The sequence below is a fragment of the Lepidochelys kempii genome, chromosome 11 (assembly GCF_965140265.1).
Source record: "Lepidochelys kempii isolate rLepKem1 chromosome 11, rLepKem1.hap2, whole genome shotgun sequence".
Taxonomy (NCBI): domain Eukaryota; kingdom Metazoa; phylum Chordata; order Testudines; family Cheloniidae; genus Lepidochelys; species Lepidochelys kempii.
Window position 1 is genome coordinate 78,883,707 of NC_133266.1, and position 19,940 is coordinate 78,903,646.

Sequence of the window (19,940 nt, forward strand, 5' to 3'; positions counted from 1 at the left end):
GGGGTCTGTTTGCATTTCATTCATCCCACACTGCTCACGGTGGGATCTGAGCTTGGGACCACAGCCCAGGAGAGGGTTAGCGAAACAGATCACGGCATGTTGAACACTCCTAACCCTGTTGCTGGACAGCGTGCTGCAGGGTAGAAGAACTAGTCTCTGAGAGTGAAACACCGCGGGGCATCTGTAAGTCTCAGTGAAGTCCATGTGAGTTGCTAGTGTTCACCTGCCTCTGTGCATCTAGCCTGGGAAGATTTGGGCCACACCCTTTGAAAAGGATTTTCCCCTTTGTCTCTAAAGTTCCCTCTCTAGCCAAGGGTCCTGTGCCCCATGCCCTTGGCACCATCATTTTATAGATACACTAAGCATATGCTAGGGGCTAGCATCATACACTTTACAGCCATTTCTTTCTGTTGCAGGTGGCTGGTGAGTGGACATGGACTGTCTGCGTCACCCATGCACGTGGAGCATAGCATCACTGGAGATGAGTTTTAGAGAGCTCCTAACAGATTCTGGCTGACAGGAATCTGCTGTATAAATAGTCACGTGACATTAGTGGAGCTGATAACCAAGGGAGAGATGGCAGAATGGTGTAAAACTGTGGAAATGCAAAAAAAAAACCCAAAAACATTGTTACCTCTTCTGGCTCTGGGCAGTTAACCAAACCTTTGGGGGCCCTGAGGCGGTTCCATTAGGAGGAGCAATGGATGATAGAGTCAGCTATTTCTTTGATGCAATCCTGGTTATTCACGAAGAATGTGAATAAAGTTCTAAATTCCTAGAACACAAGAGGACGCAAACAACAGGAGACAGTTTCTTTGCTCACAATTCTAAGCTTCTATTAGTCAGCCCTTGACCCAAAAGCTCTTAGGGCTCGTCTCTTCTGCAGTCAGGAGGTGTAATCGCAGCAGGTGTAGGCAACCAAACTTGCTTTGATGTTGCTGGCGTGAATAACAATAGCAATGAAACCACAGCAGACAGGAGGTGGCAGCCACTCAGGTGTGCACCCAGGGTCATGGTCGGGCAGGGCTAGTCCATGCAGCTGGCCGGGCTGCCATAGCTTCACAGCTATTGTTACTCAAGCCATGGCTACACGTGCTGCCAATCGCAGCGTAGACACGCCCTTCACTTTTCCTCAGGGTCATGCTACCAGTGTCTCGGTGGCTGGGTCTGGTGCTTCCTCGCTGCTTTCTCTGTCTCCTTTCGTGGTGTTTCTCCTGCTTTTCTCTCACTCTTCCCCCCAGATCTACCGGAACAGTACCCAGGAAAAGTACCTCTGCCCACTTACTTCAGATTCCTGAGTGGCCTCCCATGTGCCTCTGTTCTGACTGCAGACCCCTGTTGTTCCAGCTCCCTGGTTCCATGCAGTCGCTCAATGGCTTCTTACGACTAGCTTAAATGAAGGGCAAAGGCTACACCCCTCCCCAGTTTCACGGAGGTAGAACCCAACCCATAGCAGTATCATTGCCTTCAGCCACCTCACCAGTGTCCCCGAGTTCATCCATTTAACCTGTGTCCTGTCAGTCGTTCCAGCCCCCTAACCAGCTACAACACAGCCACAACTGTTCAAAAATCAAAACCAAACTCACAAAAAGCCCTTTCTCCCCCACCCCCCAATCCCATAGGCCTGAAGTGCAGAGTGAGTCTGGGCCACCAACAGGGTTTCTGTCCAATGCGGAATTTTTCGTGCTCAGTAGCAAGGTCCAGACAGCCAGTTACCACACAGCAGGCTACTGCATGGTAGATTTACAGCCCAGCTTGCCACGGCTAAGTCTGTATAAACAAGCCCCTCCTTTCCTAGGTGATTCAGGGACTAGAATACCGACAGTGGCCATGCCTGGTGGGGGAAGGAGAGTGCAGATGTGGATCAGGAGTCACAAAAGAAGCTGTATTTCTTGTTCTTTAATATAAATGCACAGAACTGTGTAGCATTCAGTAACAGGCATTTATTAGCCTTGCAATACGCATCTTATTTCAGGCCTCCAGAATTCCCTTTTTCCTCAGCATAGCTGTGTCCACCAACAGGTCTCAGATCCTTCCATTTCTCTTCTAAACGACAGGTTTGCTGCAGCCTCCTGCTCAAAGGCACTTCCTTGAAGTTCTAACCTTCTTCCCCAGGAGGGCTACATACAGCGATTCGTTCTACCTGGTGTTAGCCAGTGTTTTTTCTTGGATAATATTACGAAAGTTGCTTAAGTCGACCAGGCATTTCTCCCCCACTTGTTTCATTATTCCACAAACTTTTACCCATACAGTCAAGGTCAATTCTGGTAAATTCTTTTCTGAGAGTTCAAGAGGATTCTCCTGGAACCTGCAGGAATTTCATCTTCTTCAGTTGTATTTTGAGAATTGTCAAGGTTTTGTCCTTGTCCATCAATTCTCATATGGCAACCTGCAATTTTGAGTTCATCCTGTCTCTCTCTCTCTTTCCATTGTCTTCTCAGGGACATTTGAAGAGACTCACTTTGAGGTTTTGGTTGAGTTCTCTCTTCTTCACTATCTTCTGTGCTCTGAATTATGTCCAGTGCAGAATAATGGATCCTTCCTTTTATTTATTCTTCCTTTCCTCCTTATTTTTCAAATATTTTTTTCCATGGGAAGTAGCTTTTCACACTTTTTTGCAGCTGTTCCAGTTCCTTTTCTTCTGGTTTTTCTGTAATTTGCCCAAGATGGTTTCAGAGAGCTTCTTTGACCTAGGCCAGGAGTATCCATAAGGGTGGGCATTTCTGAACTGTAGATAATAAATTGCTTTGTCCTGTTTTTATGCTGGAGCCATCTGATGCCTGTGAAGGAGACTGGTCTGAGGTTAACTGATTCAGCTTTCCAACACTGGAGTTGACACATTCTACGAGTGTTACAATGAAATAAAAATGGAACATCACAGCAAGGTACCTACAGAACTGTTTTTGACTTGAGACAAGTATCTACAATTTATGACTAAGTGAGATGACAAAGTCCTCCAGGAAGGTAATCTGTGAAATTCAAGTCCTTCCAGAGCTGTTACAAAGAGGAGTGTAACAGGGTTCACAATCCCCCCATCTTCCTGGGGCCTGCTCACTCTCCCCGGGGCCTGCTCACTCTCCCCAGTAAGGCTCAGCGAGGTTTCAGGGTTGTGAAACACCTGTGTCTTTATTTACTTAAGGTTGTCCCTCCACCAGTGTCCATCTATTTACAAGCTTGACAGGTTTAGTCATCTCCTTTACAGGCAGCGTTGGCCTTCAGCTAAGAGGCCTCTAGTTCCCCCCTGGCTGCCCCCTGCGTCCCTCCCAGCCTTTATAGCCCTTGGCTTCTCAGGCCAGCAGGCATTACTAATCCTCAGTCTGGCATCAGGCCTTTTCCATCAGCCCCAATCTGTTTCCCCTGATTGAAGCTGACTGGGCCAGGGCTAATTAGGTGCTTTTGCACCAGCACCCTGCTACATATCTCCCCCATTAAGCAGATACTGGGCCTGATCTTACTCGGCCCCGCTTTTCTCGGCCTGGGGTTTTACTCCAGGGATGGCCTCCCTGCCCATCTGGGTGGTCCCCGGGCTCAACCCTGTGGGGTTTTGGCATGTCCCACCCACAAAAGGTGCATTGGGTAGGGGGTGGGCCACCCCACAAGTCCACCTCCACCCAGAGGTTGTCACACCAGTCACAACCTTGGGCAGGTCGCTCCGGATGTTCTCTTTCCTTCCCTGGTGTGGGAGACAGATCGGCACCAACTGGCCAGAGGCTGCCCTGTGTCTCTGGTTCAGGGCCTCTGCCTATTGGATCTTGAGCCTCCTCCTTTTGGGTTCCTACCCTCTGAACTTTCTTCAGCTGCTCTTCCTCTATCATGGGGATTCCCTCCCCTCAGTGGTCCCGTCCTGAGACTTCTGTTCCTTCATCAGTCACTTCCTTAGGGTCTGTATCCTGGCAGTGTTGTCTAGGGTTCTTATCCTTTCCCCCTTGAGGTTGTGGAGACTCCCTTTTCTCAGGGTCCACCCCCCAGGGGCCTGGCCCCCTCCCTCCAGGTCCTTCTCTCTTGCTTTCTCTGTTAGTCTCCTCCCTGTGCCTTCTTTCCCTTTTGGGGCAGGGTTCCAATCCAACCCCAGGATCCATTACCCCCACCCGCTTCCAGGCAAACCTTCCCTGCACCTCCGGGAGTACCTGGGCCGCGGAACAATACTTCCCATCCCCGTGGATGCATTCCACCAGCATCCTTTCTCCAGGGATAAGCCAATGCAGCTTCACCAAGCCCCACTGTATGAGGGAGCGGGCTGAGGCTGTATCCACTAGACCCCTCTGGGGCTCTCCCCCCACCCGCATGGGGATGGTGGCTATTCCACACCTCTTTCTCCGCCCCCCCCCAACCTTGGTCCAACCACAGAATTCAGCGGCCCCACAGTCCATCACAGGGCAGTCACAGCTCTTGTGCCCCGGCTGTCCACTGCACCAGCACACAAGCTGCCCTGGGCGGCCAGGGGTTCCCTTGTGCTCCTCCCGTCGCTTGTCTACCGGCTTCCCAGCGGGGTGCTCACAGGGTTTCTTGCCTCCCTCTGCGTCTCACAGGGTCCAATGCTCCCTTGAGGGGAGGTCTGCCTCTGCATATTCCTCCGTCCTTTTGACGGCGGCTTCTATGGTGGCAGGCTGATGTCGCTGCACCCAGACCCGCATGCTATCTGGGAGGCACTGCACAAACTGTTCATGGATCAGGTGATCCTTGATCTGCCCCACGGTTTGGGCATCGGGCCTCAACCACCGCATCGCCCAGTCTGTCAATTTCTGGGCGAAGGCCCAGGGCCGCACACCCCCTGCCCACCGGGCTGCCTGAAACTTTTGCCGGTATTTTTCCGACAAAAGCCCCAGGCGGTCCAAGATGGCTGCCTTCACCATGCCATAGTCTAGACTGGGCATCCATCAGGGCCATATACGCTGCTTGCGGCTCCCCAGCAAGATATGGGGCTAGCTGCAGGGCCAAGGTTATCCTGTCCTATCCCTCGCCCAGGGCCACCTGCTCAAAGGTACCCAGAAAGGCGTCTGGGTCGTTCGCCAAGGCCATCTTACAGAGGCTGAGGCCCAGGGGCCAGGTGCCATCTCCCCCCGCAGGACGCACCAGTTTCTGCAGGAGCTGCTGGTGCACCACGGCCTGTTCTTTGATAAAGTCCTGCCAAGCCCATTGTTGCTCGGCCTGCCAAGCCAGTAAAGCTTGCTGCTCCAGCCGGTGGGATGCTGAAAGGCCTGCAGCGTCTTCTGCATCTCCCCATGTTGCTCTGTGAGCCACTGCAGAGTTCCCTCCATCTCCGGGTCGCCAAACGGTGTCTCTGGCAAAGGATCCCAGACAAGCCCCCACGTGTAACAGGGTCCATGACCCGCCCCTCTTCCTGGGACCCACTTGCTGCCCCCAATAAGGCTCCGAGAGGCTTCAGGGTTGTGCAACACCCATGTCGTTATTTACTTAAGGTTGTCCCACCACCAGTGTCCATCGATATACAAGCTTTACAGGATTAGTCACCTCCTTTACAGGCAGGGTCAGCCTTCAGCTAGGAGACCTCCAGTTCCCTCCCTGGCTGGCCCCTGCCTCCCTCCCAGCCTTTATAGCCCCTGGCTTGTCAGGCCAGCAGGCGTTGCCAATCCTCAGTCTGGCATCAGGCCTTTTCCATCAGCCCCGATCTGTTTCCCCTGATTGGAGCTGACTGGGCCAGGGCTAATTAGGTGCTTTTGCACCAGCACCCTGCTACAAGGAGGGAAGCTACAGTGGGAGGCAATCTGCAAATGGGGTGTTTAGTCCATCTTACCCTGAACTGCCTTCAATATTTGGGAAGCTAAATTTGGCACAGTTAGAAGGACCTACATCATTTGGGAAGAAAAAGACTTCGTAGGCAGGGCCACATTTTCCAATGCATTTTAGGTCTGCAGTAAGGGTCGCTTAGGTGTGCAGCTGCCTGCTTGTGGGAAACTCTGGCACCTATTTTTGAAAATGTAATTCCAGATGAAAAATGAACTGTACTCTAATCGTATCTCCACAGAGGCACCTTGTTCATGAGGCGTCTACCCAGGGGATTTTCAGTAACAGATATAACGCCCCTTAGATTGCTTGGGTAACCTTTCCCTCCCCTTATCTTTTCACTGACTTCACTACAATTTCTAACTAATGCTACAAGCATTCGGAACGGACTTTGTTCCGGTCTATCTGCAAACATAGACAGAGTAGGGCCAACCATGGGTTTACCACGGGAAACAAAGCAGGTTTCTAGTTTATTCAAAACATGCACAACCACAGTAAAACTTTTACTGTATCTGCCACCTATGTTGATTGTGAATTTCTGGACCCCAATTCTTCTGCAGACGCATCACTAATAGTTTTAAACAATGCCACAAATCAGCACATTTGGCCTACATGGCCATCCAGTGTCGTCTTCATTTCACCAAATAGAATAAATATTCCACAAATTAGACTCCATACCTGACATGGTGACAGAGTGTGGTAAGCTTCCCAGGACTAAATAACTCAACAACTTTATCACTGTATTGACAAGTCACTCTAGATTTGTGTTTCTCAAAACATTTCTGTCTACAGGACAGTCTCCAAAAGATAACTAGTGACATGGACACAATGCTTATTAATGGTTTATAGAAGGAGGTGGAAAAGAAACGTGTAGATGGACATTGCCTTGGTGTTCAGAGATTACACATCACGGATATGAAAAGAAGCGTGAGCACCACATCACAGATTATCTTAGCTGGTTCTATCTAATTCTGCAGCATCATAGGACTTCTTAGGATGACAACCGGAGAGCCCAGACTTTCCCTTGACTAAAGCAATAGAACCTATCCAACCGCTTAGGGTGATCTGCCCACAGCACATATTGGCCCTTGGGCTATTAGGACTATATTGAATGAACTGCCCTTTTAGGTGATGTTCCTGTGATCCTTCTCAGTGCATCATTCAGAAGTCTGTGCTCTGGATATTGGAGGCCAATGTTCCCGAACTGTTGTCTTATAGCTACTCTCCCCTGCTAGAGCCATTGACGAGCATTCATCTTAGCTATGGTTTGAATCACTGCATTCATATGCAGTAATCTTCAAACATAAGTCAAGCTCTGCATACATGTAGTCCACATCTTTTATTGCACAATTTTAAAAAAAGGGTCTCATTTTTAAGTCTGACTTACCATTATTTGGAGATACTGTTCTGACTAGACATTCTCCACCGAGAAGGATGTAAGTAACAGAATCGGTTTGAAAACAGAAAACCCAGAGATGCAACAGACATATTGCATAACCTTTATACAGATTGTGAAGGTAATGTGGCTGTGAGACACACCTGCACTCGGGTCATCTGGGCTATATTGGCTGGGTTCCTGTCACCCTTCCATGTGCATCTCACTGGAAACAGTGCTCTGGCTCTTGGAAGAGGTCCTTTCCCTGATAGAGGAGTACAACTCTTGGGGGTTTCTCCCTCTTGAGCCTGTGCCCTGTGTTTAGGCTGGTATAATAAAGAATCTTCCATGACTTCTTTTGCTGGATCACCCAAGTGTCTTTATTTACAGTGTTTATGCAGTTCCCAGATCCCACAACAGCTAGTGCCCCATAGACCCTCCCCAGGGTCTCCTGGCTTTTAAGGCTTCCTTCTTTGGTGAGGAGACAGTGATACCACCCTCCTGTCTCCTCCCAGGTTAGCCCCCCACTGAGGTTTGCCCAGGGCTTTTATGCCCTCTCCTGCCTCAGCCCAGCTGTCACTACTTAGCTCAGCATGTTCCTCTGAGCCAGCCCTCCTTACGGCTTGCAGCTGGGCTCCCTGCTGAGTACCTGTATTTCTACACCTGGCCTCCTGGCCAGAGAGCAGGCTGCAGCCAGCATTTTGGCAGGGCCTTAAAGGGGTTTACCCTGCCCTGCCCTAGTATCCTGACACATGGTTCCCAGGTGAGAACCATCGGCTTCCCCTGAAGAAGTATCATTCATAAGCGCAATATTATTTTTACTAACTGCACTCTCAAAAGGTAGAACAGGGATACGGTCAGTTCATCACAAATTCCAAGTGAAGAGAGCTGAACTGCACCTACACAGATAATCACAGCATTCCAAATCTCTTCACACACTATCGAAAGGGCATTTCATCATTTGCAGTTCTGGTTTACTGTTGTTTGGAGACACTCTTCTGACATCACACAGAAGCGGAGGATATGTGATGAGGAGATGAAAACGGAAAGTCTAGAGACGCATGGACCATATTGTAGGGCTTGTGCAGAATGGGTGGGTCATAGGCCTGGGCTTTTGCTTTTCCTAGTGAGTGCTTGACCCTGGCTCTGCCCTGAGCCCCAATCCCACTCCATTGCGCCCCCCATCCCCTTTAACTTGCTCCTCTCAGCCCTGGTCTACACTAGGACTTTAGGTCGAATTTAGCAGCGCTAAATTGATGTAAACCTGCACCCGTCCACACGATGAAGCCCTTCATTTCGACTTAAAGGGCTCTTAAAATCAATTTCCTTACTCCACCGCTGACAAGTGGATTAGCGCTTAAATCGGCCTTGCCGGGTCGAATTTGGGGTACTGTGGACACAATTCGACGGTATTGGCCTCCGGGAGCTATCCCAGAGTGCTCCATTGTGACCGCTCTGGACAGCACTCTCAACTCAGATGCACTGGCCAGGTAGACAGGAAAAGAACTGCGAACTTTTGAATCTCATTTCCTGTTTGGCCAGCGTGGCAAGCTGCAGGTGACCATGCAGAGCTCATCAGCAGAGGTGACCATGATGGAGTCCCAGAATCGCAAAAGAGCTCCAGCATGGACCGAACGGGAGGTACGGGATCTGATCGCTGTATGGGGAGAGGAATCCGTGCTATCAGAACTCCATTCCAGTTTTCGAAATGCCAAAACCTTTGTCAAAATCTCCCAGGGCATGAAGGACAGAGGCCATAACAGGGACCCGAAGCAGTGCTGCGTGAAACTTAAGGAGCTGAGGCAAGCCTACCAGAAAACCAGAGAGGCGAACGGCCGCTCCGGGTCAGAGCCCCAAACATGCCGCTTCTATGATGAGCTGCACGCCATTTTAGGGGGTTCAGCCACCACTACCCCAGCTGTGTTGTTTGACTCCTTCAATGGAGATGGAGGCAACACGGAAGCAGGTTTTGGGGACGAAGAAGAAGAAGATGATGATGAGGTTGTAGATAAGTCACAGCAAGCAAGTGGAGAAACCGGTGTTCCTGACAGCCAGGAACTGTTTCTCACCCTGGACCTGGAGCCAGTACCCCCCGAACCCACCCAAGGCTGCCTCCTGGACCCAGCAGGCGGAGAAGGGACCTCCAGTGAGTGTACCTTTTAAGATACTATACATGGTTTAAAAGCAAGCATGTGAAAGGATTAATTTGCCCTGGCATTCGCGGCTCTCCTGGATGTACTCCCAAAGCCTTTGCGAAAGGTTTCTGGGGAGGGCAGCCTTATTGCGTCCTCCATGGTAGGACACTTTACCACTCCAGGCCAGTAACACGTACTCGGGAATCATTGAAGAACAAAGCATTGCAGTGTATGTTTGCTGGCGTTCAAACAATTAAACAAGGGAATTAAAGTCCCTTCCTGCAGCTTTTGAAACAGACCAGAGTTCCTGAAGATGTGAGCGTCATGTACCTTTCCCGGCCATCCCACGTTGATGTTGGTGAAACGTCCCTTGTGATCCACCAGAGCTTGCAGCACTATTGCAGTTTATGTACTCGTCGGCTTGATGCTCCGGTGCCAAGATAGGGATATGGGTTCCGTCTATGGCCCCACCAGAGTTAGGGAATGCCATTGCAGCAAAGCCATCTGCTATGACCTGCATATTTCCCAGGGTCACTACCCTTGATATCAGCAGATCATAGAATCATAGAATATCAGGGTTGGAAGGGACCCCAGTAGGTCATCTAGTCCAACCCCCTGCTCAAAGCAGGACCAATTCCCAGTTAAATCATCCCAGCCAGGGCTTTGTCAAGCCTGACCTTAAAAACCTCTAAGGAAGGAGGAAATCTTTGATTGCGTGGGCTACTTGCATCACAGCAGCCCCCACAGTAGATTTGCCCACTCCAAATTGATTCCCAACTGACCGGTAGCCGTCTGGCGTTGCAAGCTTCCACAGGGCTATCGCCACTCACTTCTCAACTGTGAGGGCTACTCTCATCTTGGTATTCATGTGCTTCAGGGCAGGGGAAAGCAAGTCACAAAGTTCCATGAAAGTGCCCTTACGCATGCGAAAGTTTCACAGCCACTGGGAATCATCCCAGACCTGCAACACTATGCGGTCCCACCAGTCTGTGCTTGTTTCCTGAGCCAAGAATCGGCATTCCACAGCATGAACCTGCCCCATTAGCACCATGATGCATGCATTGGCAGGGCCCATGCTTTCAGAGAAATCTGTGTCCATGTCCTGATCACTCACGGGACCGCGCTGACGTCGCCTCCTCACCCGGTATCGCTCTGCCAGGTTCTGGTGCTGCATATACTGCTGGATAATGCGTGTGGTGTTTGATGTGCTCCTAATTGCCAAAGTGAGCTGAGCGGCCTCCATGCTTGCCTTGGTATGGCGTCCGCACAGAAAAAAGGCGCAGAACGATTGTCTGCAGTTGCTCTGATGGAGGGAGGGGCGACTGACGACATGGCTTACAGGGAATTAAAATCAACAAAGGGGGTGGCTTTACATCAAGGAGTATTTCAGGCAGGACTTCACGGAGGGTTCCAATAAGAAATGGTGCACCTAAGTAATTGTTCTTATTGGAACAAGCAGGTTGGTCTGGCCTCTGATTGATACATGGCTAGATTTACCTCGCTGCACCTTCTCTGTGAGTGACTGCAGTGTGACCTCGAGGAATGAGTCCCCTAGACGGGGGGGAGGGGGGGAAGCAAATGAGTACAAAACAAATCTGGTCTATTTCTTGTATTGATACACTCCATCTATCTTTTACATCTTTGGCTGGCAGCAGACGGTGCAGAAGGACTGCATGCCATCCACATCTCATGGCTGCTCGGCAGAAGATTGTACAATAGGACTGCTAGCAATCCGTATCGCCTGCCTGCTCACCATAAGATGGTTCAATAGGACTGACTGCAGGACTAAAGAGAATGACCTGGTCAAGTCACTTCTAATGTAGTCCCTGCACCCATGTGTGGCCAGGAGCACCTCGGACACGACGATGACGGCTACCAGTCCTATTGCACCGTCTGCTGCCACAAGGCAAGGGGTTGCTGCTGCTGTGTAGCAATGCCGTACCGCGTCTGCCAGCACCCAGGAGACATAGGGTGACGGTTACCTGAGCGGGCTCCATGCTTGCCATGGTATGGCGTCTGCACAGGTAACTCAAGAAAAAAGGCGCAAAACGATTGTCTGCTGCTGCTTTCATGGAAGGAGGGAGGGAACGGGGGCCTGACGATATGTACCCAGAACCACCCGCGACAATGTTTTAACCCCATCAGGCATTGGGATCTCAACCCAGAATTCCAGTGGGCAGCGGAGACTGCGGGAACTGTGGGGTAACTACCCACAGTGCAACGCTCCGGAAGTCGACTCTAGCCTTGGTACTGTGGAAGCGCTCCGCCGAGTTAATGCGCTTAGAGCATTTTCTGTGGGGACACACACACTCGACTATATAAAACCGATTTCTAAAAAACCGACTTCTATAAATTCGACCTAATTTCGTAGTGTAGACATACCCTCAGTCCTCTCCCCTAAGCACCTCCCACCAGCCACTGAAGAGCTGATCGGCTTTCTAGGTTCAGCTTCATCGGCAAAAGTAAATGTGGAGGCGCCAGAATTTCTTTTCTTCAAATATTTGTCCATTTTTGAGTCTTCAATTGAAAATTCACCACTGCACCTTAAGGGCCAATAAGAAACCAGGGCTACTACGGGATACCAGACGAAGAGCAAGGTCATTTAGAGCATAGCGTGATGCAACGTCTGCCTCACACAGGTACATCCACAGAGCAATGGCACAAAATGTGATTTGGTTGTGACACTACTTAAAATAAATCAGAATCTTTTTACCTCCCAAGTGATTTTTCCAGAATTTTGCGGCACCCCCCTACATGTCTGGCGGCACACCAGCGTGCCGTGGCACACCGGATGGGAAACACTGCACTAGACTGCAATTCAACAGTCATTTGATCCTAATCTAGGTACTATCATGGTAACAGCGGCCTTGATTCTGACATGGTTGTGATGGGGCATCTGCCCCACACTGGCCCATAAGGGGTTAATAGAGCCCTAGGGAGGCTGCACAAGAGGCATCCAATCAGAGAGGGGCTGCAGGGAGCAGCCAGTCAGGGTGGGGTTGACCTATATCAGGAGGGCTGCAGGGCAGAGCAGCTTCTGTTGCTCCTTGGAGCTCAAGGGAGGGAGGACTGGCTGCCTGGCAGGAGGAAGAAAGCCAGCACCCTGGGCAGGATCCGGGGAGCGAGCTGCTGGCTGACTGCTGGTGTGCTGAGGCCCTGAGACAAGGGCAGAGAAGGTGCTGGGGCTGCAGGAAGAGGCCCAGGGAAGTAGACTGAGAGGTTGGAAGGGACTGTAGCGAAGTGAGACTCACCATGCAGCGCCTCCTGCTGGTTACCCTGGGAATTAACTCGATTCCAGCTCAGAGCCCCCTCTGCTGGCCATGTGGCTCACCTGCCTCAGGCACCCCGTGTCCCTCCCAGTGCCCCTTACCCTGATGTTCTGCCGCAGCAGTATCCCCACTCTCTGGGTCTCCTGTCCCAGGGGAACCCCCAGCCCTATAAGCCCCCCTCACTGGTTACTGCCAGTCATCATCATGCCCCTGTTCACTGGGGCAGACTGCAGTGTAGTGGCCACTCATCATTGGCAAGGGGGGGGGGGTTTGGACCTGCTGCCTTTCTCTGCAGCCCAGTAGCTCTCTAGGCGTTCCTGTCAGGCCGCAGCTTGGGAGGTCCCCAGCACTGCTTTGGCCACGGTACCCTTTGCTCCTTCAGGCAACTAGGTCCATCTCTCTCCAGAGAGAGAGAGAGAGAGAGAGACTGACCCAGGTCCTGGCTCACAGCCCTTTTATAGGGCCAGCTGTCTCCTAATTGGGCGTGGCCCCAGCTGTGGCTGCCTTCCCAATCAGCCTACCTTTTCAGGAGTGGGGTAACTGCCCCGCTACAGGGAGGCAGCACATGGCTGCCACCTACAGGGTCCCTGGGCTGGGACCTGGAGTAGTAGGCGGGCCTGGGTCCCCGTCCCCCACGCACTGGCCACTGAGGAAGTGGCTGGACAGAGGACTGCCATTCCCCCGGAAGGGGGGAGCACAGAGTGTGGCGTGCGGGAGGGGCTGTGTCATGAAGAGGAGGCCCCTGTGCTGGAGTGATGTGGGTCCCTGGAGCAGAAGTGACAGCGGCGAGATGCCACCAGCAGAGGGTGCACTGGCTAGCAGAGCTGATCCCCCGGACACCCAGCAGGGGGCGCCGCAGTGGTGAGTCGCACCCCGTCACAATGGCCTTAAACTTCTGTACAGACAGACTAGAAAACAGACATACCTGATGTGGGTAAATACAACTTAAGCTCCATATATAATTCCTATATGTCATTAGCCAAAGCATATTGTGGCAAGTTCCACAAATTAGCACATTTTTTAAATTTTGCCTGTTTTGTCAGTACAGCAATTCATTGTATCCCAAAGCATGCTAAATATTGTACACACAGGAGGAGGCTCTGGGCTGGGGCCCAGGGATTCGGAGTGTGGGAGGGGGCTCTGGGCTGGGGCAGAGGGTTGGGGTGTGGGAGGAGGAATGGGGTGTGGGCTCTGGGGCGGGGCCGGGGATGAGGGGTTTGGGGTGCAGGAGGGGGCTTTGGGCTGGGGGGGGCGGGGCCAAGAGAGTTGGAGTGTGGGAGGGGGTTGCGGGATGGGGCAGGGGTATGGGGTGTGGGCTCTGGAGTGGGGTCAGGGATGAGGGGTTTGGGGTGCAGGAGGGTGCTCCAGGCTGGGGAGGGGCAAGGTGTATAGAGTGTGGGAGAGGGCTCCAGGCTGTAGCAGGGGGTTGAAGTGCGGGAGGGGGTGAGGGCCCTGGCTGGGGGTGCGGGCTCTGGGGTGGGGCCGAGGATGAGGGGTTGGGGTGCAGGAGGGGGCTCCAGACTGGGGGAGGTGAGGGGTTCGGAGTGTGGGAGGAGGCTCCAGGCTGGGGCAGGGGCTAAAAGCCCACTGGCTGCTAGCTAAATCTGTAGAGCCAGACTCATTTAACTCTCTGTCTCCGTCTCTCTCTGGTCTCGGTGCCGCTAGACGGGACAGGACACCTCACCCGGCGGGGGTGGGGGGGGTGACAGATGCGGCACAGCAGTCACGCAATGGACTCTTGGAAATTTGAAAGATACCTTTGTGTTTGCAACCCCCCGCTGTAAATAGCACCCCCTCTCCCCCAGGTACCTGAGCCGAGCTGGGCCCTCTGCCTGGATCTGGCCTTGTCATATGGTCAGAGCTGATCCAGTGATGAGTTTGAGGTTGGAGAAAAACCTGAATATTAACCAAGGAAGGTGAATCAGAGCATGACTAGACTGCCTGCTTCCCCTCCCCTCTGTTTGCTCACTGGCAAATGCAGCCCGGCTGTGTGAGCAGCGTCACTCCTCTCTCAGGGGACAGAAGACCACAAAAACCATGCTGCAGTGAGATTGTTGCAGTCATGAACTCCACTGACACTCAGAAGGGGAAAGTAGCCATTGTTGGAGGTGGTCTGGTAAGAAACTCACTGTTATCTGTGTTGTGGTTTGATTGGATCCAGGGCTGCGGCCTGGGATGAGAACAGACTGCCGCCCGGGCAAGCCATTCTTAGCAAGACCTGAAAATGTGAAGAGCTGTAGCAAAGTGCTTGGTGCTTGGGTTGTGTAACTGGCCAGTTCAGGCCCGGCTTTCAGAGTGTAAATCATTGGGCGGGCTGCGGCTACCACTGACAGAAGTGGGCTCCTCCAATCCAGGCAGCTGCCCCTGGGGGAGGCGTGATTGCTGGGAATAGCTGATCGTGATGGTTGCAAGCATTTGAAATGCAGCCAGCTCTTTTGCCTCCTTTCTACAGTATTTGCTTGTCTGTACCTAACTAGTTGCTTTGTAAACGAAGGGAATAACACCAACTCCGCTGGTGAGTTTAAACCTCAGGGCTCCTTGTTGCCCTCTGTCTTCATTACGGCACCGGCTCTTTCCGGAGCAGCCTGGAAGCTGGAATGGGCTCAGCGGAGCGACTGCTGGGGGAGCAGTGCCTAGCGTGTTGGTGCAGACAGGACTCTGCACCACATCCAGGGCTGCGTTTGCTGGGTCGAGCCTTTCTGCTGGGGCGCTGAGGGAGAGGCTGTTGAAGACCGAGCATGTGAACGAGTAACACACTAGGGTGAGACAAGTGCCAGGACTGGGTGTGAAAAGCCACCCCTGCTGCACAGAGTCCCTGCCAGTTTCCCAGAGGAAGTGCCCTGCGTGGGAGCCGGTGGACGTGTGTTGCGGACACCTGGCGGTGTAACTCGCGGCAGTCCCTGGTCTGCCTCAAGTGCTGGGGACAAACTCTTGCCCCCCGGGGCCCCTTTCCTCCTCGCAGCTGAACTCTAGGAGGCAGCCCAGGCCACGGTCTGGCTCCTCTGAAAGCTTTACCCCGCGTTACACCTCAGGATTGCTGTGTGCAAAGGGCTGCGTGGGCCTGTTCGTTGCAGCTCCCAGTCAGCCTCACGCAAAGGGGGAACGACCCAGAACCGTGTCAGCAGGGTTTGGAGTGTCGCCGAAGCAACATTTAAACAACAGTTAACAGTGACTCGACTGTTTCCTTACACAGACCTCCACCCCTTGGCAGCTGTTACGGGTGCCCCAGCCTAACATTTACCCTTCTGCCTGGATTGCTGAGCTCCCCTGGCCCACCCCTGGGACAGGGGCGACCGTGGATGTGTTGGCGGGGGGGATTCTGGCTCTGCTGCAGGAACTCTCACCCCATGTCTATCCATTGCCTGCCCAGAAATTAATCCTGCCCCCTACCCCCCCGTGCTCCTCCTGGGGTTCTTCCCCCCCAGCCCTTCCCCAGCCTGTGATGCATTAGAGATCCCTCTCCCCCTTCAGGACAGAGGATGGGGGCAGCTCCAGGGACTCTTTGCCCCCCTCTGCCCCACCAGGCAGTGTGCAGGAGGTTGGGGGAGGAGCACAAGACCCATCCCATCCCCATTGCTCACAGGAGGGGGGGGAAGTGGGGCTGCCCTGAGCTGCTGGCTCTTCGCTTCCCCCCTCCCCTCCTGTGAGAATGGCTTTGGGTTGCGAGGGGGAGAGAGAACTCTTCCTACAGCAGCTCTGATTGGTTGCTCTACTCCAGGAGGCAGGGCAGTGGGGCAGGCGGCCAATCAGAGGGCGTATTTCCCGCCATGCAAGCCTCATATTTGCTACGGAGCTGGAGCCTCTTACATCATCCCCAGACGGTCCCAGCCCCAGCCAGTCCTGTGGCCGCGGAAGCCTCGGGAGAGCTGGGAACAGGGCGGTGGGCCATCCTATCAGAGTTGCTGCCCTCTGCATGTGTGCAGGCCCCCCACCCCACCCCGCCCCGCAGCCTCCCCCTTCACTCCACCCCTGACCCTCCTCCCCCCTCACTGCCCTGTCCCCCTCACTCCCCTTGTCTTTCCAGATAGCTGATCCCCCCCCCCCCGCCCATTTGCCTCCCCGCCAAAGAACAGTGGCGCTAATGTGCATTTGGTGGCATCACACAAGTCACTCTGCTGGTGCGTTCCTTCCCCCACGCTCGGACTCTCTGGCCTAGTTAGATGGGATTGTCTGTTGCTTCCAATCTGTCTGTATCCATGTGTTGTCTCTTGTCTTACATAAAGATTGTGCACATCTTGGGACAGGGACTGTCTCTTTGTTCTGCACTGGTGCAGGGCCCAGCACAGTGGGTGGCCTGGTCCAGGACGAGAGCCCCTACGCAACAGTGATACAAAGAAAGAAATAACAACAAGAATAATGAAATTCATGTCTCCTCCCTACTGTTGATCTCCTTTTCCTTGAACTTAAAATCAAATGCTGTAATATAACATACATGGGGAACAGTAGCGTGAAGGCAGATTTGACACGTTTGCCAGATCTTTGCTCCTTGACTAGCCAGGTCAGTGGAACAGACTCCTGAAACAAAGGGTCCGGGTTGTCTTCTGGCATGGATTTGTAGCAGACCTTGTGGAAAATACACAAGGCAAGGATGCTGGATATGCAGAAAGCAAGGGCAGCAGCTGTGGACGCTTCCCAGGTTGGTAGGCCTCTCCCCCATCTAAAAAAAGAAAAGGAGCATAAGCTTTTGTGAGCTACAGCTCACTTCATCGGATGCATTCAGTGGTTTTCCACTGCATGCATCCGATGAAGTGAGCTGTAGCTCACGAAAGCTTATGCTCAAATAAATGTTAGTCTCTAAGGTGCCACAAGTCCTCCTTTTCTTTCTGTGGATACAGACTAACATGGCTGCTACTCTGAAACCTCTCCACCCTCTGCCTTTTGCGTGAAGCAGTCTTGTCTGTGCCTGCCAGGGCTCAGTGCCCTGAAACCACCAGCCTCTGCCAGCACAGCCCAGCCTTCCAGGCCTCGCTCTCTATACAGGTAGTGATAGGCATGTGCCAATGCCTGAATACATGGCGCATTCCCTGCCGTGTCCAGTTCCTTATCCACCACACGCTCACCGAATGACCAGGCCTGCTGGTCCCAAAGGAACAGGACATGCCAATAAGTGAGCTTCAACTCAGGACCAGAACTTTGCTTAACACACCAGCACTGAGATATATTTGTAGTGGAAAACAAGACTACGTTTATTATCAAAGACTTGAGACTCAAGTGATGGTGAGTAAGAGTACTGGAAACAAAGGGTTACATATAAAACAAATCATAACGCGCTTTTTAAAGACTAGACAGAACTAACGAGTTACTCTTTTGTCTAATTACAGGTTTCAGAGTAACAGCCGTGTTAGTCTGTATTCTCAAAAAGAACAGGAGGACTTGTGGCACCTTAGAGACTAACCAATTTATTTGAGCATGAGCTTTCGTGAGCTACAGCTCACTTCATCGGATGGATATTGTGGAAACTGCAGCAGACTTTATATATACACAGAGAATATGAAACAATACCTCCTCCCACCCCACTGTCCTGCTGGTAATAGCTTATCTAAAGTGATCATCAGGTGGGCCATTTCCAGCACAAATCCAGGTTTTCTCACCCTCCACCCCCCCACACAAATTCACTCTCCTGCTGGTGATAGCCCATCCAAAGTGACAACTCTTTACACAATGTGCATGATAATCAAGTTACGCTATTTCCTGCACAAATCCAGGTTTTCTCACATCCCCCCCACCCCCATACACACACAAACTCACTGTCCTGCTGGTAATAGCTCATCCAAACTGACCACTCTCCAAGTTTAAATCCAAGTTAAACCAGAACATCTGGGGGGGGTGTTTTAGGAAAAAACAAGAGGAAACAGGCTACCTTGCATAATGACTTAGCCACTCCCAGTCTCTATTTAAGCCTAAAGTAATAGTATCCAATTTGCAAATGAATTCCAATTCAGCAGTTTCTTGCTGGAGTCTGGATTTGAAGTTTTTTTGTTTTAAGATAGCGACCTTCATGTCTGTGATTGCGTGACCAGAGAGATTGAAGTGTTCTCCGACTGGTTTATGAATGTTATAATTCTTGACATCTGATTTGTGTCCATTTATTCTTTTACGTAGAGACTGTCCAGTTTGACCAATGTACATGGCAGAGGGGCATTGCTGGCACATGATGGCATATATCACATTGGTGGATGTGCAGGTGAACGAGCCTCTGATAGTGTGGCTGATGTTATTAGGCCCTGTGATGGTGTCCCCTGAATAGATATGTGGACACAGTTGGCAACGGGCTTTGTTGCAAGGATAGGTTCCTGGGTTAGTGGTTCTGTTGTGTGGTATGTGGTTGTTGGTGAGTATTTGCTTCAGGTTGCGGGGCTGTCTGTAGGCAAGGACTGGTCTGTCTCCCAAGATTTGTGAGAGTGTTGGGTCATCCTTTAGGATAGGTTGTAGATCCTTAATAATGCGTTGGAGGGGTTTTAGTTGGGGGCTGAAGGTGACGGCTAGTGGCGTTCTGTTATTTTCTTTGTTAGGCCTGTCCTGTAGTAGGTAACTTCTGGGAACTCTTCTGGCTCTATCAATCTGTTTCTTTACTTCTGCAGGTGGGTATTGTAGTTGTAAGAAAGCTTGACAGAGATCTTGTAGGTGTTTGTCTCTGTCTGAGGGGTTGGAGCAAATGCGGTTGTATCGCAGAGCTTGGCTGTAGACGATGGATCGTGTGGTGTGGTCAGGGTGAAAGCTGGAGGCATGCAGGTAGGAATAGCGGTCAGTAGGTTTCCGGTATAGGGTGGTGTTTATGTGACCATTGTTTATTAGCACTGTAGTGTCCAGGAAGTGGATCTCTTGTGTGGACTGGACCAGGCTGAGGTTGGTGGTGGGATGGAAATTGTTGAAATCATGGTGGAATTCCTCAAGGGCTTCTTTTCCATGGGTCCAGATGATGAAGATGTCATCAATATAGCTCAAGTAGAGTAGGGGCTTTAGGGGACGAGAGCTGAGGAAGCGTTGTTCTAAATCAGCCATAAAAATGTTGGCATACTGTGGGGCCATGCGGGTACCCATAGCAGTGCCGCTGATCTGAAGGTATACATTGTCCCCAAATGTGAAATAGTTATGGGTAAGGACAAAGTCACAAAGTTCAGCCACCAGGTTAGCCGTGACATTATCGGGGATAGCTTTTGTCTAAAAAAGCTTATCACACCCAAAGTTCTCTCCAGCGTTTCCAACCAAGTCTGGCTGAGCCCCCTTTTTTCATGAAGCAAAGTCACTGGCCTTTTACTTTCTCAGTGAAGGATGCCAACATGTCGTCTTTGCCTCCCAAATATAGTGGAGCAAATCTCTGGTGTGTAGCTCTAGACAGGGTTCTCTCTCTCCCGCACACACGCTGTTTTTCTCTTCCTGTTAGTTTCTCTTCTTGAAGACCCCTCAGTCTTTCAT

The 19,940-nt window shown here is 51.7% G+C and overlaps 1 protein-coding gene across 2 annotated transcripts in view; it reads left to right on the top strand.

Moving 5' to 3' along the window:
* The first annotated feature begins 14,497 nt into the window (after positions 1–14,497).
* The window catches only part of KMO (kynurenine 3-monooxygenase), a 45,937-nt gene continuing 40,494 nt past the window's right edge, over positions 14,498–19,940 (top strand). For both annotated transcript variants that reach the window (XM_073306961.1, XM_073306963.1), the window contains exon 1: positions 14,498–14,640. In XM_073306961.1, coding sequence (XP_073163062.1) covers positions 14,500–14,640 — 141 coding nt within the window. In that variant the 5' untranslated portion in view covers positions 14,498–14,499. The remainder of the gene's footprint in view (positions 14,641–19,940) is intronic.